Source organism: Dermacentor variabilis, chromosome 11 (genome assembly GCF_050947875.1).
Source record: "Dermacentor variabilis isolate Ectoservices chromosome 11, ASM5094787v1, whole genome shotgun sequence".
Lineage (NCBI taxonomy): Eukaryota > Metazoa > Arthropoda > Arachnida > Ixodida > Ixodidae > Dermacentor > Dermacentor variabilis.
The window spans coordinates 66133674-66161153 of record NC_134578.1 but is presented as its reverse complement, the minus strand read 5'-3'; the positions used below and the strand labels follow the sequence as shown (position 1 = coordinate 66161153).

At 46.0% G+C, this 27480-nt stretch overlaps 1 protein-coding gene across 1 annotated transcript; it reads right to left on the bottom strand.

The window, feature by feature from the left end:
- Positions 1–338: 338 nt before the first annotated feature.
- On the bottom strand, positions 339–27480 carry LOC142564293 (putative sodium-dependent multivitamin transporter). Its single transcript, XM_075675241.1, has 9 exons — positions 27364–27480; positions 20516–20604; positions 19422–19531; positions 14878–14945; positions 13733–13819; positions 11115–11299; positions 6294–6394; positions 5583–5677; positions 339–1379 (listed from the first exon to the last, which is right to left on the bottom strand). The coding sequence occupies exons 1-9, from the start codon at positions 27424–27426 to the stop codon at positions 1197–1199; spliced, it is 981 nt and encodes a 326-aa protein (XP_075531356.1). The 5' UTR covers positions 27427–27480; the 3' UTR covers positions 339–1196.

The window sequence follows — 27480 nt, the reverse complement described above, 5'->3', positions numbered from 1 at the left end:
AAATTTATTTCAAATTCACCCCTCTCTATACCCTGTGTACAGTGTTGTGGCAGGTAATAAAACGAAAAAAAGTGGGCATTTGACGGCAGACGCCTTCAATCTTGCTCTAATTTTCTGGTTCCGTAGGTTTCAGTACCATAAATATCATCATCAGCCTTCCCTTGCTTTCCGTTCACTTGCTCTTTCCTACCCACGCTTTTGGCGATAATACGCCGCTTCCGGCAGCGCTTTCGCACCTTTCTTTCCAAGAAATCTTGCTCTCAGCTTTGCTTAGAACGTCCTATTAAAATCGCAGCGCCCAATGAAACAAAATAGTGCAATACTTCAATAGTCTAACGGGCTCTAACTGACGTTTTTACTTCTCTTATTTGCCTAAAATAAATGCAGATGATGTTCGACTACATGCGAAAGCGCTTGCATATTTAAATCTTCACGTATCTCAAAGAATCCCAGGCGAACAAAATTGCCACTCTACTGCGGTGTCAAGCATAGCTCTTGGGCGTTCAATAGAAGACACAAAAAATGACAGCACGTACGTCAGTTTACCCTCATGCCCTACAATATCCACAATGAGGTTGCGTGTTTTTTTTTACTCTTTATTACCTATAAAAAGAAAGAAATGGGGCCACTGATGCGAGATGAGCAAATCGAATTGCTGTGTCCTCTGAGTGCACATCTACGAAAAAGTTTAAAACAGGTAACATGTTAGACTCCAGTGAATCCAACGCCCTCTTGTGCTAGATTACCGCGTTGATGAGGGTCATGCTCTCCACGCGTTGCGATACGAGCGGCAAGTACTCGGCGTACCTGGCCTCGCTATCGTGACATATCGAACTTCTCCGGCCCCCAGCTGGCACGCCGGGAACAGCGCACAATATCCACACCTTTGTGTGGTTCACTTAAAGTGTTGGGCGCTATTGTGGAAAAACTGCCGGGCGAAAGCCGTCAACGAAAGCAGCGATACTGCAGCCGACTACAATCGGGACGAAGTAAGCGCCTATCTTAATGTCTGCAAATTTCGCAAGCGACAAACACGATCGCCATACATCCCATGTTTTGGAACGCGTTACCGGAAGCACAAAGACCGCAACAAAAGGTGATTTGTAAACATAACCCACTGGTGTTTTGGCAACGCCGTGCGAAAAGGTGTGCGGCATCAGTGTAGGCTAAATTAAAATAATAAATATGCACATTTTCTACGTTGATTCATCAATATTAACTTTAGCAGGTTTCGAATCATTAGGACAGGCTCCAAAACAATCACTTTCTTTGTTCATAGGAGCCAGCTCTGTGTCGAGGCGTACGAGTTCTTCGTCTTCGACATCTCGCTTTTTCGGTTGCAATACTGCAACGCCATTTTTCCTCTCGTCTCCTTGGAGCTGTGCGGAAGAAAAAGACCAAGGGTTATTCAAGATTTTTGCCAACTTTTCACAGCATTTGTTATTATTCTTAAGCAGCCTTACTCATGGTTACAAAAGTGGTCACACGTCATTCAATCAATGTTTTTGCGAAGAGAAAAGCGAAAACGAAATATGTGAAATGTAATCCCTCCAGACATGCATTTCAGAGCTAAGAAAGTAAAAAATTTTGTAGTTGTGTGCAACCTTTCCAGACGCATGACGTAATGTCCTATCCCCTGCGAAGTTTCTGTGACGTTTCTCTATTGACCACGAGGTTGCGGGTTCAACCCCGGTCATGGAGACCGCAATTTGGTAGATGAGGAATGTAAGAACAATCGCGTACCGTGATTTCGAAGCGTGACAAAGAAAACAAAGCACTCAAATCCTCTGCGCGGTTTCGGCCCCTTAAACGCGACAATTTAAGCTTATATATATTGTGGGAACAGTCAGTGGTCGCTTCACAAAGACCTGCTAATGAAGCATTTGTAATGCGATCGCCTTAAGGAGACCGCGTCGCAGGAAAGTCGGCGTCGATGGCGTTGTGACGCGAAAACACTGATTGGTCGATAAGGTGATAATGGATGCGAGTTACGTCTTGTCCCTACAGCTAAAATAGAACTGGCAGAACTTTCGAAGTTAATCAACAAGCGTAAGACAGCTGACATAAGGAAGTATAATATGGATAGAATTGAACATGCTCTCAGGAACGGAGTAAGCCTAAAACAGTGATGAAGAAACTAGGAATTGGCAAGAATCAGATGTATGCGTTAAGAGACAAAGCCGGCAATATCATTACTAATATGGATGAGATAGCTCAAGTGGCTGAGGAGTTCTATAGAGATTTATACAGTAGCAGTGGCACCCACGGCGATAATGGAAGAGAAAGTAGTCTAGAGGAATTCGAAATCCCGAAGGTAACGCCGGAAGAAGTAAAGAAAGCCTTAGGAGATATGCAAAGGGGGAAGGCAGCTGGGGAGGATCAGGTAACAGCAGATTTGTTGAAGGATGGTGGACAGATTGTTCTAGAGAAACTGGCCACCCTGTATACGCAATGCCTCATGACCACGAGCGTACCGGAATCTTGGAAGAACGCTAACATAATCCTAATCCATAAGAAAGGGGACGCCAAAGACTTGAAAAATTATAGACCGATCAGCTTACTGTCCGTTGCCTACAAAGTATTTACTAAGGTAATTGCAAATAGAATCAGGAACACTTTAGACTTCTGTCAACCAAAGGACCAGGCAGGATTCCGTAAAGGCTACTCAACAATAGACCATATTCCCACTATCAATCAAGTGATAGAGAAATGCGCAGAATATAACCAACCCTTATATATAGCTTTCATTGATTACGAGAAAGCGTTTGATTCAGTCGAAACCTCAGCAGTCATGGAGGCATTACGGGATCAGGGTGTAGATGAGCCATATGTAAAAATACTGGAAGATATCTATAGCGGCTCCACAGCCACCGTAGTCCTCCATAAAGCAAACAACAAAATCCCAATAAAGAAAGGCGTCAGGCAGGGAGATACGATATCTCCAATGCTATTCACAGCGTGTTTACAGGAGGTATTCAGAGACCTGGATTGGGAAGAATTGGGGATAAAAGTTAATGGAGAATACCTTAGTAACTTGCGATTCGCTGATGATATTGCCTTGCTTAGTAACTCAGGGGACCAATTGCAATGCATGCTCACTGACCTGGAGAGGCAAAGCAGAAGAGTGGGTCTAAAAATTAATCTGCAGAAAACTAAAGTAATGCTTAACAGTCTCGGGAGAGAACAGAAATTTACAATAGGCAGCGAGGCACTGGAAGTCGTAAGGGAATACATCTACTTAGGGCAGGTAGTCACGGCGGATCCGGATCATGAGACGGAAATAATCAGAAGAATAAGAATGGGCTGGGGTGCGTTTGGCAGGCATTCCCAAATCATGAACAGCAGGTTGCCATTATCCCTCAAGAGAAAAGTATATAATAGCTGTGTCTTACCAGTACTCACCTACGGGGCAGAAACCTGGAGGCTTACGAAAAGGGTTCTACTCAAATTGAGGACGACACAACGAGCTATGGAAAGAAGAATGATAGGTGTGACGTTAAGGGATAAGAAAAGAGCAGATTGGGTGAGGGAACAAACGCGAGTTAATGACATCTTAGTTGAAATCAAGAAAAAGAAATGGGCATGGGCAGGACATGTAATGAGGAGGGAAGATAACCGATGGTCACGAAGGGTTACGGACTGGATCCCAAGGGAAGGGAAGCGTAGCAGGGGGCGGCAGAAAGTTAGGTGGGCGGATGAGATTAAGAAGTTTACAGGGACGGTATGGCCACAATTAGTACATGACCGGGGTTGTTGGAGAAGAATGGGAGAGGCCTTTGCCCTGCAGTGGGCGCAACCAGGCTGATGATGATGATGATGACGTCTTGTCATTCTATGTACGCCAAAGGTGCTTTTTACGCGAATGCATGACCACCTGTGTCGGAGAGGGAGAGGCAGGAGTATAAACCCATGGCGGGAGCGTATGCCGCCCACGTGGTGACGCGATACTTTGAAGTCAAGGCCTGTTTGGAAGAGCGGAATGGAATGTTTCCATCCGTCGCAGAATCCGCCGAGTGGCGCTGTGGACCTGACGCCATCGTTCGTCAGTGGAGAGAGCATACGCTGCCGCGGGGCTGCTGCTAGGTCGCCGGAAGAGAACATGTGTTCGATGGATGGGGTTCTGAGTAAATGGGCTGGGAGAGTGTTGAGGTATCTGTACAGGAAAAACACTGATCCACAGTGGAGGAAGAGAACTAGGAAGCTTACCGGCAAGTATGCGGCCTGTAGGGTGGGCAACACAGCAACAAAGAACGTCAAGCGGAAAGTCAGAGAGGCCGAAGTAATCTCATGGGTGGCGGCGATGGGAAATAAACCTGCCATGAGTAACTACTTAAGAGGAAAAAACGAAATCAGGAAAGAAACCATTTATGATGACTCAAAGGGAAGCTCATTACTTTTCTTAGCGCCATTGGGATGCCTTAGAAAACGCACCTACAAAGCAAGATGTAAGAAGGATGAAGGAGCATGTGCTTCCGGCGGTAAAGCTAGGGAAACGATGGAGCATGTTTAATTAGAATGTGAAGACGTCGGCCCAGCGGTCGATTTAGCCACCACTGGGCTCCTTGAAGCCCTTGGGTTCAGCGATAGCAGTGGAAAAGTAAACGTGTCCGTAATAGAGATTAGTAGGAGGCGATTGGAAGATTGGTTGAAGAAAAGTAGGGAAACGACAAAATACGAAGACGTACAAAAGCAATAGGGAATCAGAAAAATTGGTTGTGCAAGTTAATCGTGTATTTTTTTTTCTTTTTCAACCAAGGTAGAACATTAGGCAGTATAATAGCAAGAGCTTGATGGGGCGACCCACCACCCCATTCCAAAGGGGCGGTGGCTCATAACATCCATCCATCCAGCCAGCCTACTACGACTGCCGATGGCGCATGTAGGTATTCTGCTCGGCGACGGGGTCGGCCACGTAAGACTAATGCCAAGAAGGCAGAGATGAAGGCTAGGCGTGGAGATCCGAACTGCCAGAAGCGGGCGATGATTCGGAATATTGTGCGAGAGATAATAATAATATTTGGGGTTTTACGTGCCAAAACCACTTTCTGATTATGAGGCACGCCGTAGTGGAGGACTCCGGAAATTTTGACCACCTGGGGTTCTTTAACGTGCACCTAAATCTAAGCACACGGGTGTTTTCGCATTTCGCCCCCATCGAAATGCGGCCGCCGTGGCCGGGATTCGATCCCGCGACCTCGTGCTCAGCAGCCCAACACCATAGCCACTGAGCGACCACGGCGGGTTATCGTGCGAGAGAGGCGGAGGCAATGCAGGAGAAGCGGGCCTAGGATGCGGGGTATCTTGAGTGGAAAGCAGATGCCAAGTGCCACCAGTGGACCGAACGTTCCGAGTATCGTGTCCGGGCATCTAAGCGGAGCGTGAGCTGCTGAGTGAGAACGCTGGACTGCGTGCCCTTGAAACCGAAGTTAGGCGACAGCACTGACACGACGATCCGGAGAAGCGAGCCCGGGGAGTCAAATGCAAACTTAAACGAAATTGTCGGGCGGAATGTTCTTCTGTGTGTCTTCTCCAATATTCTCAGTCGCTAAAAAGTCCAGATGCTGATTTCGGATTTCGCTTACCTGAAATGTTCGACGCATAAATCTGAACCGCTTCCAGAAGTTCAGAAATACTGGGCTAGTGTACTGTAGATTTGCTCTTGTCTTTCGGCGACCACCTGAAATGTAGCCGACCTCGGTGATTATTCCTTGCATTAGAAAATGTTGCAGCTTCTCAGTAATGTGTAAATAGTGCAAACGACATAAACTCTTCACTTTCACTTTACACAAAGGATGAGCATCGTCATTAAAGTATTTACGGCATTGGTAAGTACGAAGTAAGTTGTAATCTCTGTTCGAGGTTTATTGAACAACACGATGATGCCGAAAACAAAAAGCAGTGATAAAAGTTTTCTCATATTCCAGCACTTCATTAGTTGAACCTGTTTACCTTGGCCTTCATTATTACGAAAATTCAGCGCAAACATGTCTTAGCGCAGCATGGGCTCGCACTGAATTTTCATAACCATAAACCCAGCATTCCAACTAGCCTAATTAGCGCCCATTATTGAGATAGTTACTGCTGAAAAGTCTATATTAATATCATTTCTTTCAGTTCAGAGTCATGCTATTTACCAGAGAATTGCTGAACATGAAGCTGGGTTGCCTTTCAAAAAATAATGAAATATATTTCCTTCCCACGAACAAACGCTTGCGAATTTCAAATCTGTGGCTTATATGCCGAAACGTTCGCTGCATTTGAGTGAAGAAAGTTATTACGTATTAAGAACTCACCAGTCACAAGACTGAGAGCAGTACCCAGGAAAATGGTCATAAGGGCCCCGAAGAAAGATATCCAGTAAAAAGACACCAGGTACAGCCCGAACACGCTCGAACTGCAATTCGCATAAATATGATGTACAAATTAAGCAAGAAAGAGCGCTAGGTGGCACAAATTTGTCAGTGAAAACTGCAAGAGAATAGATAAAAGAAGAGGAGCCTAGTTCTGCGCTGAACGTTCCATAATTGTCGGTTTCAGGCAATAGAGCAGTATTTTAGCACCACACAGCAGGGGAGCTGAATTGTGTGATGGCAACAAGCAAATCTTTGCAGAAAGAGTAAGAACAACGAAATGAGTGCATGAAACGCAGACCGCGACTAAACAAACTTGTCTTTCAAGGCCGCGCAGGAAACGCTCAAATGCAAATGCAAAAAATTGAAATTTGAAAATTACAACTGAACAAGACAGACCAACACGTAGGGTAAAGGCAATCCAATCATACATGACACACACGCACATTCCGCATGCTGACAGCGCTTGGAGGAAGGAAGACGAAGTGATTCTCCTAGAGACCACTGTTTCTTCGCGCTGCAGTATTTTCGGGTTTTTCCCGTGTTTTACAGGGAGACGCCGCTCTCATTGCCACAGCAATGGAAGTGGAGTCGGCAGAATGCCGACGCGACGTGACTGCTTCGGCAGGTACCGGCCCGAGGAAGAGAAATTGCCCACCGAGTCAAGCTGACAGCGAGGACACTGTGTTGTACTCCTGCTCAAGCGATGACGCCTCAGATGACGAAAGCTTCGAAAGAGTGGTACACAGCAAAGCCAAGAGAAGAAACATCAGCGGATGATCTTCTTCAAGTAAGTCTACCGTCATGCCACGGCGAAGGCCATCGGCGCACACAATTCTTTTTATGCCGGACACACCTGCCGACAACCTCAACCGCCTTAAAGGGAAGCTGAAACGGTTTTCAATTTCCATGAATTGCTGGGATTGGGAAGAACAGACTTAATAATTTACGATTCCGAAATTTTTTTTTCGTTTTGTTAATATAAGGGGCGGAAATCGCTTTCTAAACCACCCGCGCGGACACGCCCCCATCGCTTCCCGGAGCGCCGGGTGAGGTTGTTGCCAGAGGAGAGAACCGGCGAGAGCGACGTCATGGGCGGAGACCGAGCCAACCGAGCTGCGGACCGGCGTGCTGACATGTGCTGGCATGCCTCTTTCCGTCCTGCGCTTTACTGAACGACGCTACGAGAGATCTACCGCCGCCGCTGCCGCTCACGTTTGTTTTCCGATTTTCGTAAACTGTTCTTTCCTTCTGTGCTGCGTGAGTGCCTACAGCCAAGGGCGCCCAACATGCCCTCGTTCTGTGCAGCATTCGGCTGCGCGAACACAGGCGGGCGAGACGATGTGGTTCACAGGTTCCCGAAGGACAAGAAGCTTGCAGCGCAGTGGGTACGTGCGGTGAGGAGAGATAAGTTCGTGCCGACGAAATCAACTGTGCTGTGCTCGGACCATTTCTGCGACAGTGACTATCATCGGAGCTTGACAACGATGCGGGCAATCGGTATTCCAGTTAAATCGGCGCGACTGAAGCCCGGCGTTGTTCCGTCTATATTCTCCTACAAGAGAAACACCTCGCCACCTCCAAAAGCTGCCTTCGCCAAGAGGAGAAAGCGTGCAGTAAGGGTTTTAATGAGCACACGGTCAATTTTTTACCAGATGATCACCTTAGTGTCGAACAAACGGTCTACGACGAAGCGAGCTGGAGGCACAGCCGGGAATATGCACCTACGTGCAAAGTGCTTGCCGTTTTCATCCTGTTTTGCCTCTCCGCTTTGTCACGGAACACTGTACTACAGCTGTTTGTTCGGTGCTGTTCTGGTACGGTGAAATAACTGGCCGGGAGTACGCTTGCGCATTCAGTGCTATTTGTTATTCGTCCTACCTCGCGGTGCCCGCAGATTTAGCTGTTCAGCATTCGTGTTCAAATCGCACGACATGAGGCGTTACGGTAATATTTTCATGCTCGCGTTAGAGTAGTTGAACTCGGCGTGTAAAAACTTCGTTCCGTAGATTTATACTTATACGGCTGCTAACACGTTCTTTTAAAAAAAATTTCTTTTCGGTATTTTTTAATTGCAGCCCGCCGCGGCAGCTTCACGTGCATGCTCGCGCGAGCAAACGCCGCTGGCACGCTGCGAAGCATAGACGGAAACGCGCGCAGTAATAAATTTTGGTGACCAGACTTCGAGCGTAGCTTCCACAGCGTTGCACCTGAGGTATCAAATGGAGTGTAGGCTTGCCTAGTGACATTCGACGTACGGTTCAGTTATCGTGTTTAACACACGGCGGTGCTAAAACTGCCTAATATCTTTATGTCAACACTAGCATGGAGCACGCATACCGATTCTTGATCGAGCCACACTCGCAAAGTCGTCGAACCATTGTATGAATATTGCACATATAATACCTCTGGTCATCTCTGGATGTATATGATAAGCAACTTCCATGACTGTACCTCACAGCACTGCATGTGCGCGCTTTGAAACGCGGCACTTATGTTCGCGATCGTGTATCAACGCTGAAAAAACCACGGGACTTTAGACAAGCAGCGGCAAGGTGCTTGACATCGCGGAATTGCACCCGTGTTTAGAATCTAATGAGAAGTTAGTGCTTCGGCATTCTTCCAGCAGCATGTTCCCAGTGACACTTTAGCGCATTTTTTCTCCCGTCATTGCAACGTGCAGCTACATGAAAAAAAAAACATACGTACTAGCTAAGATTTCCAGCGCGCGAGAAGGTGCACACATCGCTCTCGCTGTTGGCACACTCAACATCGTCGTTGCCGCCGTCGTTTACCGTATCGGCTGTGGGTTGAAACATGTACGGGCAAAATACAAGCTGTCGGCGACAGCGAGAACGTTCCATCTTACAACGCAGCTATGAAGCCAGAACAGCAGAACCGCGTGCTACCAGAGAGAAAGGAATGGTGCTACGCTGTGAAACGGAGACATGCGGCGGCGGCGCCGACCGGCGACTACCGCCAACGACGTCACAGCGGCCCCGACCAATCACGGGCAACAGCGGCGTTCGCGCGATGCCCTGAGGCGCTGGTGCGCGTTTTCTTGAAAAAACAGCCGCTTGCGTTTGTTTCCGCCCTTTTTAAACGAGATATTCGTGTTCAGGGGACTCAAAACTGTAGAATGCCGCAGAGAACTCATTTTTTTCGAAAAGTGTTTCAGCTTCCCTTTAATAGACAAGCGATTTCCGTCTCTCTGGAGGCTTTTTTTTGTATTTTTCTGTACTCTTTATTTTTTTATCCTTCTCTCTCTCACCTATCGCATCCCCTTGCCCCTCCCCCAGTACAAGGTAGCAAACCGGATATAATCTCTGGTTAATCTCCCTGTCTTGCCTTTGCCTTTCTCTCTCTCTCCCTCTGACAGCGCTTCGTCGCTTCATTATCCAGCACGATTTGTGATTGTTGCTTTAGACACGCACCTCTGATTTATAAAAGAGGCTCTTTTATATTGTGATAGCAATTACACGGACCATCTAGATAAATTTCTGCAGTCGTCGTGATGTTACATATCAGATCACATGCGATCATATCCTAGTCCTGGAGCAATATGCTGTGGGTGCGCGGGAAAGCTTGCGAGAATGAGTAGAGAACATTGATGGTTCGATTAATTAAATTAAATTGTGAGGTTTTACGTGCCAAAACCACGTTCAGATTATGAGGCACGCCGTAGTGGAGGACTACGGAAATTTCGACCACCTGGGGTTCTTTAACGTGCACCTAAATCTAAGCACACGGGTGTTTTCACATTTTGCCCCCATCGAGATGCGGCCTCTGGTGGCCGGGATTCGATCCCGCGACCACGCGCTCTGCAGCCCAACACCATAGCCACTGAGCAACCATGGCGGGGCCGATGGTTCGATGCTCGCCGTCGTTTCGCGAACCCACAGTTGAAGCTTACGCCACCATGCATATGCTAAGGACGGAGGGGGGGGGGGGGTATGATTGCGCGTTAACGGACTCATGCCCGCGGTAGTGGAGGCAGATGAGCAGGCGTCCACTCCTCAGAACCACAGTGACCACAGCGGAGGCTACTGCTGCTGTGTATGCACACCTGAGAAGGTCGAGACATTCCAGTGTGCAAGGCGCTCCTGAGCGCATGCGCGGCCCACGCACTCTATCTTGGAGCTAAGCTGCAGCGTAGCCAAGATGGCTGGTTGCCTAATGCGTGCTGTCTTCTGACGTCCTTTGCACTACAGATTGCGAAGTTAGATGTTTAGGAGACGCGTTGAAGCGAGAGGCAGCAAGAAGCATTCACTGCTTGCTGCCGGCGCCCTGCATCACACCAGCGTTGCGACAGCGAGTAATCATGGTCATCGAATGAGATCTGTTCTTTTTTGCCTGTGCACACATGGCACCATGCTTGTTAATTTGATTTAAAATCGGTAATGGAATGTTTACTCCAATTTATACTGCCGAAAAACTACGAACTTTACTATCTGTGGTTGTGTAATACTTCGCCATCAATATCAATACCTCTCGCTTCATACAAAGCTGCGCCTTTTTATATCGGAAAATGAATACGCATGCTTCAGTCTGGAATTATTACACTTATGCGAAAGTCAATATGCCTACATTAAAAAATCCTATTACGAGTTGCCTTACAGTAGCATTATCTCTGCATGGATGTTTTCTCCATAGTATCTATTTGTTGGGCTGGGCTGACCCAGAGCACTCCAATTTCATTGTATGCGCTGGTACATCTAGTGGGGCGACATCAGCCACGTGTACCTAACGCGTGAAATAACCAACCCCGTGTCCTCTTCTTGGTGTGCTCCAGCTAGAGGCTGCTCAGTCCAGCCACTCGTGTTTGTAGGTAGCGGGCAACGGTCGAGTGTTTTAGGAAGGTACGGAGGTTGCGCGATTTCCGATAGGCTCCTTCCTATGGCGTGCCAGAGGATGAATATGCAGACCAGCAGTGTCGCCCAGCCCGCGCCCTGAAAAAATGCATTATTGGTGAGCTCAACGTACATCCTTCCAACAAAGCATCATAGAAGAGGTACGGGTGACATAAATCAATCGAATGTTCCGTTTAAATCTCCTGACCGAAGCAAAATTCCCGCAGGACCAGTCTCACGGTTATTGCCCGTATTTATAAGATAACCATCGAAACAGCGAAGCGACGCACCCGATTGCCGCAGCTTAGAAGCGTCATGTATAAGGCGTGCATGAATCGAGACTCCTCTCGCGGGTTTCGTTGATGACGATTCATTGGCATCCCCTTTGAAATGGAGCAGCGGCTATTCCTCACCTCACCTGCTTGAGGTAATCACGTATGCTGTACATGATTTTTACTCTAGATTTCTTTATACACCTCGTTATTCCTTTTATATCCCTCAAAACTTCGCTACCTTCAGCTATCTTCATTGAACAGCTACATACGCCTATAAAAAACCCAGTCGTTTTAATTTTTTGCTTGTATTTTTTGCCAATAATCTAAACGACTCTTGCTTATCTCGACTGCTGACCAGTGGATGCTTCCGTCTACTTCAGGTGAAAGCACTGCTGGAAGATGCACGTAACTACGGGTCCCACTGGATTAATACCTTTGCATTTCATTACGATGTGCTTAGTTATCAGTTAATTGCGAATATTTGCTCGGGTATAATTTTTGTCCTAAGGCACAAACGAGAGCCTCAACTATTAAGGCACGGCCTTTTGTGTAATTCTACAGGTTTTCCCTTCTAATTTTTTTCTTCACATTCTTGTAAATGTTCGTGGCCTTGTTTTTCTCTTTCCATTCTTTGCATCTAATTCACTGTCTCTCTCTCATTTTCTATTTGAACACTCCTTGCTGTCTACTTATATTTTGCATTTCTCTTAAGACTCTCAATATCGAGCAGCAAGCACCAAGCAATAAGATTGATTTGATAACACAGGTCGCAAGCTCGTTGCACCAAAATCTACTTTGGTGAAATTTTCGGCATATAGGTAAATAAAAATGTAAAGGCAATTTCATCGAAGGAAGAAGATTTATACACGTCACTTATTCACAAATGCTCCATGTATGGGAATGTACGTACATTCCTAATATGGTACCATTGAATAAACGCGCCTGTGGTCCTTGAAGCAGGCCCTACGTAGTTTTCGGCTCATATCATATGGCGAGATACAGCAAGTGGTGAGCACGCACTTTTGTGATCCTCCAAGCATGTTCTTCGCGGATGCGATAGAGAAGCTCACCAAACCATGCGAAAATTGCAGTGACACGGATAGGCACATGTGGGAAGAGGATATGTGTAGAACTTCGTCCCGCGCGGGAATGAAATTTCTAAGGGAAAATTCTCATTACTTTTTTATTCGCCCTCTAAGCACTTTTACAAGGGGTATTCTTTAAGAAGTCTTCTAATCAATGACGTATGACTACAGAAAGCACATCTCCTTGAAAGATGTATTCCCACGTCGAAAACGCGACCCCTAGCACTACAAAAGCACAGCATGACAGGTTAGGCTGAGCACCATGCAATATTTTTACAGTCGTCATCTTAAGGTTAACATAAGTAACAGTGCAGACAAAAATGCTTCACACTATGTTAAATCATTTCTAGTGTTTTTTTTTTCAATGGCACCGTCTACATTTCTGAGTTTAGTAAAGCGGCAAAAAAACGTAAACTCCGCAACATGAACGAAATAATATGTAATTGTTAGAAGGACTAAACATTGACATCATGCGGAATAACTACGAGTAGGATTCAAAAGCTGGGTAAGTGAGGTATAACTGAACACCCGCCTAAACAATGAGTGGTTCCCGCTCCTAAAAGACTCATATCACGTTTGGAAAGTGTTGGCAGATAAAGACTTTATAAACGGTATAACAACTGAATTCGTGGTATGTGCAGGAAGAGTTCTCAAACTGGTGTCATTTACCGCAAGTAGGCTTCAGTGGAACCACGCAATTTAATTGAGCATTGCCCATTAATCTGTAGGAAAAGAAATCGCGTTCTAATATAACTACGCTTGTATTCAAATCAATTCGGACGATTTCCTCGCAACATACGCATGGAGAGTCACAGAAGTAGCACAAAGAGCGTGAAACTAGGTATGAGTATAAAAGAGCCCACGCTTGCCCTATTCTCTTCATAGCATGTTCCACCAGTCCTGCACCAATCACTCTGCAGCCTGTATCGGTGACTATGTGAACAGACGCCTAATTTCAAGCTTTGAATGCGTCGTACTTTAGTTTTGTTGTTTTGAATTGCACCATGATCCGAGCATTCTACATATACCGGATCAACTCATTCAATCAAGCAAAGAGAGTCCCTTTTCTACCAGGAAAAAATTCTAGTTGGTGACACACTTTTCGGGCAAACTATTACAAAACAGAAATACAACGGACGTTTAGAAAACTTTAAACAGACGTTTAAACAAACCTTTGCGTTGACCCAAGGCGATGAAAGGGCCAGCAGGAAGAGCCCAGTGAATGGTCCCGCCACGGAACAAAAAAGTGACAAGAACAGCTGTCCATGAAGGCACAAAAATGAAGAGAAACCATCAAGAAAAAATGCAGAACACACAAACAAAAATTAAGCACGTTCAGCGCACATTAGCGAATCTGCGCATAGTGAAGCGGTTAAATAAATGCCGTCAACCAGTTCGTGTTGGCCACTCATAATCACACCCGGAAAATGAAAAAGGCATGCAGCGCCCCTCCTGGCCCCTGCCACGCGATGCGCCTCACCACGAATTACACTTTCTCCTGGGTGAAAATAAATTTCACTACACCAGAGCCGGCGTTTGCCTAGTTCACAATTTCAGTGTCTCCGGAATCTGCTCCCTACGTTACGTCCCTACATTACGTCCCCGGCAAAGAAGAAAATGAATTAACTGCTGGGGCTTTGCAAGTCAAAACCCCAATTTCATTATGGGGAGCGCCGTATTTGGAGACTCGGGATTGTTTTCGCCGCCTTGAGTTTTAAAACATGCCCCCAATACACTGTACACGGCCATTCTTGCATATTGCCACCACTGAAATACGGCCACAGCCGTGGGAATGTGATGCTGCGGCCTCGTGCTAAATAGCGCCACACCATGGCCCGTAAGGGCTACCACAATGGGTCATAGAGAAGTCATAAAAGCTGCGTCTTGAAGGAGTTACCTTGAAGACGTAGATTTGTTGCATTAAGGATATCCAGGCACTGTTCTTTTTTTTTCATTCAATGCGGAAGTTTCTAAAGATTTGAGCCGGTAAATAGCACATCTCGAGTGGTAGTACAACAGGGCTACATATGGGCCGATTCGTTATTAAGTACGTTTTTCTTCATCGCTGGGAAGGTTTTTTTTTTTACCTTGTCCCTTTAGATCTTCAAGGTGCCAAGTATGAAGGAAAAGATAGGGAAAGTGGAATGTTCTTTCACCTCATAATACCCGCAGACTTCTAATGCATAAAGCGCTCGTGTGTGCCTAGCTTCTATTAAAACGTCAATAAAATAACAGCTGATATGCATGTTCAAACTTAGAAACCCGGCTACTGTGATCCGAACCTGCACAATCAAGTGTAGTGAACCGTCGTACGTACCCGTGCTGCGGTGCCAAAATAAGGCAGAGCAATGGCGCACAATGTCATTATAGTGCCGCTTGTGAAAGCTGTAACGAGAGTTTGTACGCGTGACTGAGATGTCAGAGCACGATTTCACGTTCCGATTACACTGTTACAATAGTCAAAATACTGACGGTACAAGTGCGTTCCATTATACCGTATGCTGTGTAGATTTCCAAAAAAAAAGAGCCATTTGAGACATTAAAATTTTCCACAGCCAAGCTTCAGAGCAGGAACGAGTATCACAATTTGCGCGATACTCGGCTATCTTTTTAAAACCGGCAAGAACCAATGTGAATAAATTGCCACAATTTGCACAACACGCGGCACCAAGTTTTTCTACTTACCTTTTCAATGAACAACTATTGGGAACATATTGTATACATTCAAACTGTAAGACAGCGAGTGCAACGGTAGAGAAGCCAAACCCCTCAATCAGCCTGATACCACCAAGGCTCCCTACCCGGCATGCCCCTTCTCAATCTTTTTCGTGGAGACCTTTCACTTTCATTTATCATTTTCTCTCTTCTCTCTCTTCTTTTCGTGGAGGACAAATAGTCTAAAGCTGAAATACACTTTACGAAAAATTCATTTTCACGCAAACATACCCGCCAACTATAAAGTTTCTGTTTTCGCCAGTTACAGGAATTGTCACGAGATGAAGTAGAAGAAGAAAATAAGAGCGATAAGAAGGAAGAGGAAGAAGCGTGACGTGGCTTGGAAGGAGCGAATTCGGAAATGGCAGAACAGCGCTAGAGGTTAAGAAGGAAGAAGTCCGCTAGAACATTGGGTGAAGAAGGTGCTGAACAAAGGACGTCGAGATTGTAGAGTTGAGCAGGAGGTGGACACCAGTGGCTCTGCACCAGTCGGGCTTGATCCTCCACGCGCCGCGGCTGTGCATTGTGGTCGCCAGTAAAGGACTGGACCGAGGACAGCGGACCCGCCCTATGCTACGGGGACAGCCTCGCCCTCACCGAAGACAACGCTCGCCGAACCAGGCCTATTCTACGGAGACAACCCTAAGCAGAGATGCCAGTCGTCCGCCGAGCAATGCGAAAGAACTACACCGACTCAGACATGTAAGCACCACATCGCAAGTGACTTATTAGGACGTTTTAAGAACTTCTGAAATGACTTAAGAACTCGGGAAGATTAGTAGGAAGGGGAGAGATCGAATTCAGTGTAACCATTTTTGCGACTGTATGAAGATTTGACGGGAAATTATCAATGTGGCACATTATAAATGCACATGTGTGTCTGTCCGAATTCATGTCTTGTGCTCCAATAACCGTGACCGGAATTTGTACTAAAATCTGCAGGCATATGAAGCGCTGTTTCCTTTTTCACTTTCCCACCATGTGAAACAAATGACGTGCAGAAAAAGTGACTGTCGCTTTCGCATACGCCAAAGAGGATGAAGACGACACCCTGCGACCTCACGAGACCTTAATTAAATCACTTTACATTCTCATTCGAATGTATTGTTACTATTACTTGCTTACTCCCACTAATGGTCGTGGGTTCGAGTGCGCTAATTGATGCCGCCCTATGAATTGTCACCTAATCAACACAGAAGGTTGTGGGTTCGAGTGCCTTATAACTTTATATTAATTAACTACTCCTGAATGAACTTTGTCTTAACGCCAAACGTCGTGGGTTCGACTTCCACATAAGCTCGAGTGTTCGACTCCCACCGAATGTCATGAATTGAAGTGCATAAAGTAGCTCTATGTTAACTAGCTTTGGCTTTCTTTTTGGCTTGATGGCGACTGAAGTTTATATGAATACTGAAGTTTATATCATGCTTATTAATCCCCTATAAAACTATATAAAAACGCCGATTTACTGTTCAATTTCTTCATGTTTCCATATGTTGCTTAAATGATTTAATTCGTGTTCTACTGTTTCTATAATTGCTCTATTTCTAATTTGGTTTTATAGTTGCATTTATTACTGTCGCTGCGTTAAATAAGTTTACTTTTCCTTCTCCATATATCGTGTAGAGAGAACCCATTTCCCTCTCCGACTCCGGGACCTCATCCTGTATATTACATGTTGTAATAACTTCGTATGCAGTATTAAAATTTGATTCTGATTCTGAATCGGAGCCAGCTGTGGAAGAAGACGAAGGCGCGAGCACTGGCACTACCACATGTCTGCGCGTGTCGTCCTCACACGAATTCCTGTACCGCATGGCGGGCCTTCCAGGCCATCGCGCGTATGAGGAACTTAAAGCTTTAGCTTTAATAACGGTGAATAGTAGAAACACAATTCCACGGCCCATAACTATACCATCTTTCCTGGACATGGCGATACGCAATAGTATTTAACGAGACGTTATGCCGTGATAACGTGTTGGCATTCGTAGTGCCAATAAAATGCGCCACAAATTTGCTAATTAAAGAGGTAATTAGTGAGTTTTTAATGAACATTCTGGCGAAAATCATGCGAAGTCCACTGCTGTCATGACAGTTGGTAAGGCATAATTCTATCTCACCTGAAATTTTCTATTCTTAGTAATCAGCGACAGTCGTCGCACTGAGGCAACGTATACAAAAGTTGGCTAATCTAACTGGCCTGAGCATCAGCAGCGGTAAAATTCAGTGCCAAAAGGTTTCATATATATAAAAGGTTTGTACGGAAGCCATGTGAGCAGTAGGCGCTTCAACCAAGAATTGGTAGCCTCCTTCTACTTAAGTCCTTAATCCTATTCAAGCACAAGCTGTCTACCAACAAGATTTCATTGATTTTTTGTAGCCAGTGGTGCTTTCGAGCGTTAACAGCACTGCGGAAGTTTGGTGAATTGCGCTTTCATATTTCAAACAGCAGGATTCTGTGGTTTCAAAAACTCACTGGGTATTTGAGCAAAACATGTAGAAGGTTCTCAGAGGAAGGTTACACTTTGCAACTTCCTAAACCACGGAGGCTCAATTTGAATGGTCAGATTAAACTTTAAACAGAGCCGCTTAAACTTCCGAAGGTAAAAGTCACATTTTAGTGGGCTTTGTTATTGTTTTACCAATTTTAATGGCCAGATCAAAGAGCCACTTAGCCTTCAGATGGCAAAAGTCACATTTTCGTGGGCGTTAATTTTGTTTTGGATGGGGTTTTTACTATTAAATTATGTGAGATTTGATTTCCGCAGCTAAGCGGCAAGAGCTTTGTTCTTGGTTTATGAGATGCACGGGGTGCTAATCTAATAATTCATAATAATAATAAGTCAACATAAGTCATAATAAGTCAATAATAAGTCATAATAAGTCAACACGTGACAGTTTACAAACGCATGCAGGCGTACCAGAGTAGGGCACTGAGCCCCTGCTTCAATAGTTTTTGAAACATTTAACATAGAGCCGACTCTCTTTTGCATTGAAAGAAGGGTTTTTGCATTATAGTCATATTGCGTTGATTACTTGCTGATATTTTTCTTCGAAATTCCTGGAATGTGATATGGGGCAGAACTCTGGTTTCGAATTCGGGTCGCCATATTTTCATTCTATAGCTCATATCGCCTAGCAGTGGTAAGTATCTGCATAGTCTTGATTTTTTTTCTTAATCTCTACGACATTTATATGTGTAATAAAACTCTGTATAAAAACTTATGTTGACAAAAACATATTTATAAAATGTGCTATTTGTTCGTAATTATCTAAATTTACTGAAACCTTCCTCTCTATTTATTAAATGTGAGGACAATACCAGTGTAATTTCTGTCGCCAACCAGACAAAAAAAATTATGCAAGTATTATTGGCAGCTTGCCAGTTGCTTGAATTTGATTAGGCAGCAAACCATGACAAACTATTGATAAACAAACGCCGTATGTGTCTTGCGAAGAAGCAAATCCTTCTGTCATGCACATAGGCCCACAGTACGTACATTAAGAAATTTAGCTGCATTCATTTTTATATGATGCCATAAAGATGCAGTGTATATGCTATGTCATGGTGTTGCTCAATTACGGCGTTCCTTTGGAAAACTTAAAACACAAAATTCACCTTAAATTAGGGGGTTTTACGTGCCAAAACCACTTTCTAATTATGAAGCACGCCCTAGTAGAGGACTCCGGAAATTTCGACCACCTGGGGTTCTTTAACGTGCACCTAAATCTAAGTACACGGGTGTTTTCGCATTTCGCCCCCATCGAAATGCGGCCGCGGTGGCCGGGATTCGATCCTGCGACCTCGTGCTCATCAGCCCAACACCATAGCCACTGAGCAACTACGCGAGTGAAAAATTCACCTTCATGATGTACATAATAGGCATTATAAAAATGAATAAGCCTAGAGTACAGGAGTACTGCTATTTTCCGCAGTTCTCCAATTTTGGCGATGAAAACATCAAAATACATCGCGCATCTCAGAAAAGAAATAAAGCGTGGTGCTCTCGGAAAGACCGTTCTTAGCAAAATGGCCTTACTAAGAAAAGCAGTATATGTAATCTTCAGTTATTTAAGAATGAAAATCGGGCTGTACTTTCAAAAGCACACTGCGAGAATGTTATATCCAAAAGTCAGTGCATATACCTAGTAGGCGCATCACGATGATGGTCTTCTGCTCGCTTATCTTGACGTAAGGTGTGACCACATCAATGTAAAATATCGCTGCGTGGGAGTTCACAATCGATGATACGGTGCTGCGAAAAATGAAGATGCATATCAGGTGAGGCGACAAGGTCACAAATTTATTTGGGGCCCTTGTTCTTTTCAAGTGCAGAGACCAGTAAGTAAACCGGCTAAGGGTGATGTTTTAAGTTTGACCAGAATAGTTCTAATGGTTTCAGCGTGTGCATAAGCTCTCCTTTTCCTGAATAGAAAAGATCACATCCTGAGCCTTCAAGTATCATGCTGCCAATTTCCAGATGTTTGCTTACTTTCTAAAATAAAAGGTGCAATGAGAAAATACGGAACCAAATGCCTAACTAAAACAATGCCAAATATTTTCTGAATAACTTCTAAATGTATAATTTTTTGCATTCCCAATGCTTCTAGAAAAATTCAGACTGTCACAAAGATTTACTTTTCTTTTACGCAAGCGCAAAGCGAATAACAAAGTTCCTCCGAGGACACACGCAATATTTTTCAGTAATGCTCCATAGGAACCATTGACGGCTTTATAGCAGCATAATAAACATAGGTAGAATTTATATTTTACACAGAGACAGCTGTCGTGAAAGCTCTTGGTACAAAACACGATGCGAGTATATTATTCCAAACCTTTACTGCTTAGCACGAACGTTATTACTAACGTTATGTCCAAATGTTATGAGATTTGCAATAAATCAATATGATAAATTTCTCTTTATGCATGGCATCATTGCAGCTCCTCGAAATTTTCTTTCAGGTACGCCGATGCCTTTTCTCACCTTATATGAAATTAGTGCCATGGAAGACAAAAGACCTGTGGTTTGGACATTTTTAAAGCGTTGCAGACCAATTTCAAATCAATATATTCGGCGTGGTTCATGCGACAGGCCTCTTTCGTAACCACTCATGAATAATTTTTTGCATTAGGCTTGATGTTTTATTTTAGATGTTTATGCATCCCAGTCATCTACAAACAAGAGCACTGTGACAGCCTCATTTATGCCTGCGCCATCGAAAGCATTTCTAGTTCTTACCTTGTTGACGCTCCGACGAGTCCAGCCAAGAATAAACCTCTGAGCATGGGCATGTCGGCGAGGTTTGTCATCATATAATGAGGAATAATCTGATAGAATATACGTACATTTACCAAAGCATCAAATACTTGAACATAGCTTCGGCTACGTGCGTGTGTATGGAGAATAACGCACTTCACCTGGCCAACATCAGGCACTAATACAACTAAATTTTCGGGAAGAAAGAGCGTTAACAGCGTCAATGCGCCACTCATTCATGCTCATGGCGCTACCTATTGCTTTAATATGCCCCTTTTAGGTACTAATTTACGCCTTTGTGACGTTATGAAAATAATAATTATAAATTGTCATTCTGTGATCCTCGCAACACACAGGCACGGCACCATTACGTTGCAGCATGCACTAGATGAACTTCGCATAAACTTCGCATACTTTTCATTTTGGAGAACGCATCTTGAAGTAGGCGTGAAATCCGAGGCCATCTTAAGTGTAAACGAAGCCAAAAGTGATAGTTACGGTGTGCAGGCGTGCGCATTAGCGTCATGTCAGTCAACCAAATCAGTACTAATATAATTTTCTCTCGATCACAAATGCCCTACAAAAGTTGTCAGCTTACGCATACATTTGGGATGGTTGAGCAGCCCATTATATTGTTGAACCACGCTTGCTGTAATTTCGCAGAATTTCGTGCAAACACGCGCATATATTACGGCTATTTTCGCTTCCTCTACTACATAAAACTCTACGTAAAAAATATTACACGCAAATTATAAAATAATATAAACAGTTTACGTTCCTGAATATATTTCTTCTTGTTTTGCTTAAGGAACATTTGTGTAAGGTACACTCTCCATTATTACACAACGAGCACTTTCAAAGAAAACATTTCTAATAACATATTTGTGTGGTCGCTTCGCAGTGCTCTGACAGCCCTGCATCAATAATGCAAAAAAGCAACTAACGGTTAATTACCGCTAGATTAAGCGGCCTCCGCTGAGGAGAAGGAGTTAGCGTCATCACTTGTATACCTGCGTATTGTCGTAAAACATCCTTGAAGCTATTTGTCACAACCGTTCTAGCAGGGCCGAAATGCCCTCGAGCTACGACCCGAATATCCTATAAATGAAAAAGAACAACGCGAAAATTCCGTAAGCGTCGCTAAAGCATGCACAGCTACTAGTTTGGGCAACAGGAGCAAGTATAGGGCGTCGTATTTAAGCCAAGTTCCAGCGTGCACCCGAGCTTGCGTCTTTGTTCAGGAATGCTTTAGCTTTAAAATACTAAAGACACCTTTAATTAAGACTTGCGTGAGCGTAGTTCGAACATCATAATTAAAATAGAGTGCTGCTGCGTTGAGAAAGACAGACAACGTGAACAGGAGCACTGGCAATGAAGCGCTTCTGTGGACTGACTGACTAGAAAATCATACCGACATCAGTGAAATCTTAAGCAGAAAGGCCAATGCGCAACGAACTACGCGCCAATCTTTTATATACGCTGCGTAGCTCTTGGCGCAGTGTCGTTTTGAAAAAATATCAGTGTCACATATCTTTCATAAATGGCAATTGAATTTCCGTTATCGTTTCGTTGTATAATGATTGATTCAAGTGAAATTCGACGACAATATATTATTCGTTCAGGAAGCGTAATCAGACTTCAATTAAGCTTCTGTTTTTATTTGCTAAAGCTGTTCTCTGTTCACGAAGTGATTTTTATTTCTCATTATATGTTTTTATGCGTACGTGTTGCGTGGAAGGAAGCACTGCAGCCATACTGGCTCACTGTGAGTGTCACGTTCTGATACACGCTGTCATCAGAGGCTGAAGCTACACACTTTTGCTGATAAGTCCTTGTTCCCAAGGGTGGTTTATAAGAACTTCTTGCTGGGCGAGTTGATGCATGGCTGTGTTAGGAAGGGGTGTGCGTGTAAAAGAATGAGCACAGGGGGGAAAACGATGTAGACGGAAGGAAGGAAACTTATGGCCGCTAAGGAATACGGCCATATGTTCGCTGGACGCTTCGGCTGGATAGAAGGTACAGACGATGCTTGAAGACACTTCGTATTTGCAAGGACGGTTTAGAAGAATTTACATACATAGAACAGGAACACCTATTTGACAACCCATATCGGCAGAGCGGTGGTGCACAGTACGTCAGTATCACTCCAGAACACTTGATCGGAGGAACGGGGCCCCTTTTTCTATCCCTCCGTGCCCCTCCACAAACATTTACAGTCCAATTGCCACCGAGTGGTATTGAGGAATGTCCGCCGGCACAATAATCACCAAATCTGTAAGAACATTGTGTGAGTGGTCCTTCGGTCAAACAAGCCTTTAGCCTCCCCTACGCACACTTTCTTTTATCACAATTCAATGTATTTGCTTCTTTCCTTAAAAGCAACGTACGAAATGCAACATGGAATAGTACCACCAACGCAAAGCAATCGTTCGTACCGCGAAAGCAAATGCGTAGACAGTTTAAGCAACAGAGCCCAACAGAGTAGAGCAATAGAATATCGAGATGGCAGGAAGCCCCGGCAAACTAAGGTGGCAGAGTGATTGATAGATGCTGTGTCACCACATTTCACGCTTCTACCTGCGTGCGACCTTCGGAACAGCCGATAACGTAGTGATCGCGAGCAGTAACGCTACAAAATCTTTCACTGGGGCACTTCAGGCTTGCGTACACCTTGCGAGTAAACACTCCCTGGAAGTCCTCATCTGCTTGGCGTCATAGTAATCGGTTCCCCTCAGTCTTACAAGAGGCTCTCGCGACAGTCAAAATGGTGATGGAGCGCACAGTGAATAAAGTCCAAACTCCATAACAGCAACATTGTGCGCTACAGCGACGAGTGACTAAAAAGGCCGTAACGCGAACAGATTGCTCACTATTGTCGCTGGATCGCTCGTTCCTGCAAATCTAGAAATAGTGGCTCATCGCGGGGAAGTTCTATAAGCGACTAACCAATAGCGCGCAGCCGGAACTGGTACATCAGCCAAGTACTACCGATTTCCTCATGCAACGAGCGAACGATTAAATTTTGATACGTGCAAGGATAAGAACCTACTGCGACACTTCCTGAAATATTTTATGCTGCTCTTTACAGTAAATACATCAACTTAAAACAATAAAGCATGCGTCATGCCAGTTTAGGCGCGTATATGCTGCGCTCAAACCGGCAACACCAAGGAGACGTCTCTCAATGTCGTCGCTCGCGTGGGGTACGACTTGTAGGCGACGAGTGAACCTGATAGCCATCTCCATCGCATCCCTTCTCGCTGTCCTGCGCAAGATCGCTTGCGTGGAGTTGGTACTTAATAGGTCCGGTGTGCACGCGTTCTGGCCCATGAGACTCCTGCCCGCGCGCGTCTGGAGCCCGAGACAGACACGAACCTCTTAGCGTCTGCCGTCAAAACGACCGCAAGAATGATGAAAGCGGAGCAGCGCCGCCTGTCACCCTTCTTGAGGAGAGCTTTGCGCACTAATGGGCACAGTCACGTGTCCCGGGCCTGTTCGAGTCGTCATGCGGCTACCACGTTTGACGGCGCCAGCCGGCTTAGAGATGCACCTGCTTGCTAGCAATCGCGTTCGTCCCGCTCGACACCACCTGAAAGCTCGCCGCCGAAAGAGGTTTGGGAGCGTGAGCCGCAGACGACGAGGGTCATGAACGTGTCACGAACTGCTGGCTCTGATCAGCACTCCACGTTGCGGGTAGAATCGGCGAGGGTCATGAGCCGCGCGCATGTCTGATCACGGCGCCGTACACTGCGAAATTCAACATGGCCGCCGCGCTGTGCGGTCGCACGTCACCTCGGCTCCACCACCTTCGCCCATTATAACCGGTCTAGCTCACTATCGCCCCAACCACTATTCCGCACATTCGAGCCCTGATCGGCGGGACACTGAGAATACCAGAATACCACTCTCAACCCAATAGGGCCACTAAACGTCCTATTGGCTCGAGAAGAAAGCAGGCGCCGACCCGATAAACCTCGCAAGTATGCCTAACTTGCCCTCGGCGAGCGATGACCTGGTAGGCCTCGTAACGTAGCCTCCTGAACCCCATAGATGCACCACCTACTACATCGGGTCTCTAAGCCGGAGAATATCCGGCGATGCAGTCCCTCCTGGACACCCCGCCCGCTCCCGACGCCCCAGCTCACGGACCTACAGGAGCAAGTGGAACTCATTTCGACCAATGACTACAACCGAGCCTCCTCCCCGCTGCTCCCGCAGGGCGCCGAACAACATAGGACACACTCCGGCAGAAACTGAGAACAGGCACTCTCCAGGCGCCAGAGGCAAAAAGAAAAGCGCCAGAACCGAGCAGAAGAAGTTGAAGGCCAGGCTACCGGGCCGGCCGTATTTCAGTCCTCGACAAGCTCTGCCGGCAACGCGCCGGTCGAGTCCTTGCCGTGCGACTTGAGCCTGTCCAGTACTAGGCGTCTATTTGTCTATTCTAAATTATTATAAGGATACCCGAAGAACCCCCCCCATCACTCACTCGCTTATCCAGACAGGTACCTACCCGAACTTCCGCCTCCTCAGTAAAATCCACCCCACGGCATACCCTCGACGCTGCCTCTGGTGTTCCGGGTAAGCCACACTATTCCACATAACATCAGTGTGTCGTGCAATCAGTACCCCCCTTCCAACAGCCGAGCGCGGAATGGTGAGAATCACTGGTGGCCAGAGAGGCCCTGGAAGATAAGCTTAGCCTGATTCACAGGGCAGGCCGGGCGGCGACGGCGGTGGAGCCCTGGACTAAGGGTACCCCCACCTCCCACCGCAAGACCAGGAGCCTCCGATATCTAAAACTCACCGCGAATTTTATGCTCGCTCAATGAAAGTTTTCATCCCTCCATCTGTGGGCGTGGAAAAACCAAATAGCCGTTGGTAGCTAGTGTCCACAAATTATACTCTAACAGAGCCCGCTCAATCAGGCAGGAGCGGGACCAAGCGCGCTGGCCCTTCGATTTTCCAACCGTCGATTCAACTGCTCGCGCACCGTCAGCGTGCTGGGTGGGTCGTCGACGTCTTTTGGTCGGATCACTATGGCAAATAGTAGCACGCTACAGCTCCTCCCCCCCCCCCCACACACACACACACTTCTAGCGAGGAAACCGTGAGAGCGGGACGAATGGCGAAGAGCGGATGGTGTAGGTTAGCAGGACACGCGGCTAGCAGGACTGATCCGGTCAGGAGGGAATTTGACATCAGAAGTGGCCGGAGCGTCGGAGTCGTGCGCACCTGAGGTGGAAGGCGCAGCATCCCGTAGGAGTGTGCTCTCGGCCAAAGTAGCCAGGTCTCCCGCAAAGGCTTGCATGCGCGCAATAAGTCAATAGGTTTGCCGTCGCCTAGCTTCTCCATTGTAAGAAGTAGCTGTGAAAGATGCTGCTCCATTTCAATAGTGCGCTCGATGAACGTCGCCTTAAGGTGGTGATAGGGGTGGACGAGGGGCAGTGAATGTAGAACATCACGAACAACCGCATCGGTATTAGGCGCAAGCACTCTGACGAGGTGGTCGAACATGGTCAGCTGCGAACTGAGGCACTGACGACGGCACAAGGATTCGATGAAAATGAGCCGTAGTTCTGAGTCCGATGACCAGCACTCGAGGAGCTTGTGAGCGGATACCTCGGGTCGTGGGGTAGTGTCCGTGGTCTCCGGGGGAATCCGATGCCATGGCCTACTGACTAGAAGGCGGACTGCGCAGAAAGCGGGGCTCGAGCGCCTGGCGGCGGTAGGCCTAGCTAAGTGGCTGAGACGAGTGTAGGGCATCAACTGAGAGCGATCACGCGAAGTCCGGAGTCACCAATTCGTGGACGAAGAAAAACAAGACAGATGTTGGTGCCTGCTGTCCGCAAATCATACGTTAACAGGGCCCGCTCAATCAGGCTGAAGCGGGACCAAGCGCCGCTGGTCCTTCGATCTTGCAACCACCGACTCCACTGCTCGCACACCGTCAGCGTGCTGGGTATGTCGTCGTCGTCTTTTGGTCTGTTCACTGTCGCACGTGGCTAGAGCGCTACACACCCGTGCACTATGATGGCACCCTGCGCTGACAAGAAAATATAGCAATGTGTTTCGCTCATCAAGCAAGGACCAGCTAAAGGAACGGCCAGCCGTCCCTTTAGCTTTTCTTTGCAGCCGTTCCGTTCAGCAGGACCAGAAGGAAGGAACGGGGATCTCAAGCTTCTCAATCTAAAATTAAATTAATAAATGCCGCTTTTGCAGCAGCTGGCTTACAGCAACTGTGCGCAGCATCAGCGGTAAGGATCACTTGCATACGCTGCGCAGCCAACGCCTGCGTCTCTGCCATGTCCTATTTTAAGCGACTGCTCAGCTGCCTAAGGGCAGAGTTCGTTCCTACGCGGAGGATTTCTGACACTGCAATCGGTGCACCCAAGCGGGCGTTTCGTTTGTCTTTTTTTTAATATTTCATATGATTCTTCTAGAACACCCAAAATATATTTACGTGACATGGAAAAATGGCATGCTCCTCCATTACATGTTTCCTGGAACGTTCCACAACATTGTCACCATATGCTTTACCTTTAGGACAATACATGCGAGGATAACAAATTAATATTGCATATTGACAGGATGAGGCCGCGAGGAAAAATCAATAATGTGTCCTGCTCCACTTAATAAACAGCACGCATTTAATCGCATCCTTTTAGAACGACTTGACATATTTCTAAACACTGCCCAAATTTTGCTGCAACATGGCACAAAAAACTAAGCCTAATGTTTACATATTCACCTCTCTGTGCTTATTATCGACAGATACGGTGTCTTAGATAACGCTGGTGCTTTTAACATAGTAACTAATCTACAAATTTCACCTGATCGTAACTTTTGATGGCGCCACGGAGAAGTGGATCGCAGTCTCGGAACCAGTAAATCATGGCTATGCCTGTGCAATCTCCAAGGAAGAAGAAAACCAGCACAAAAAGAGGTCC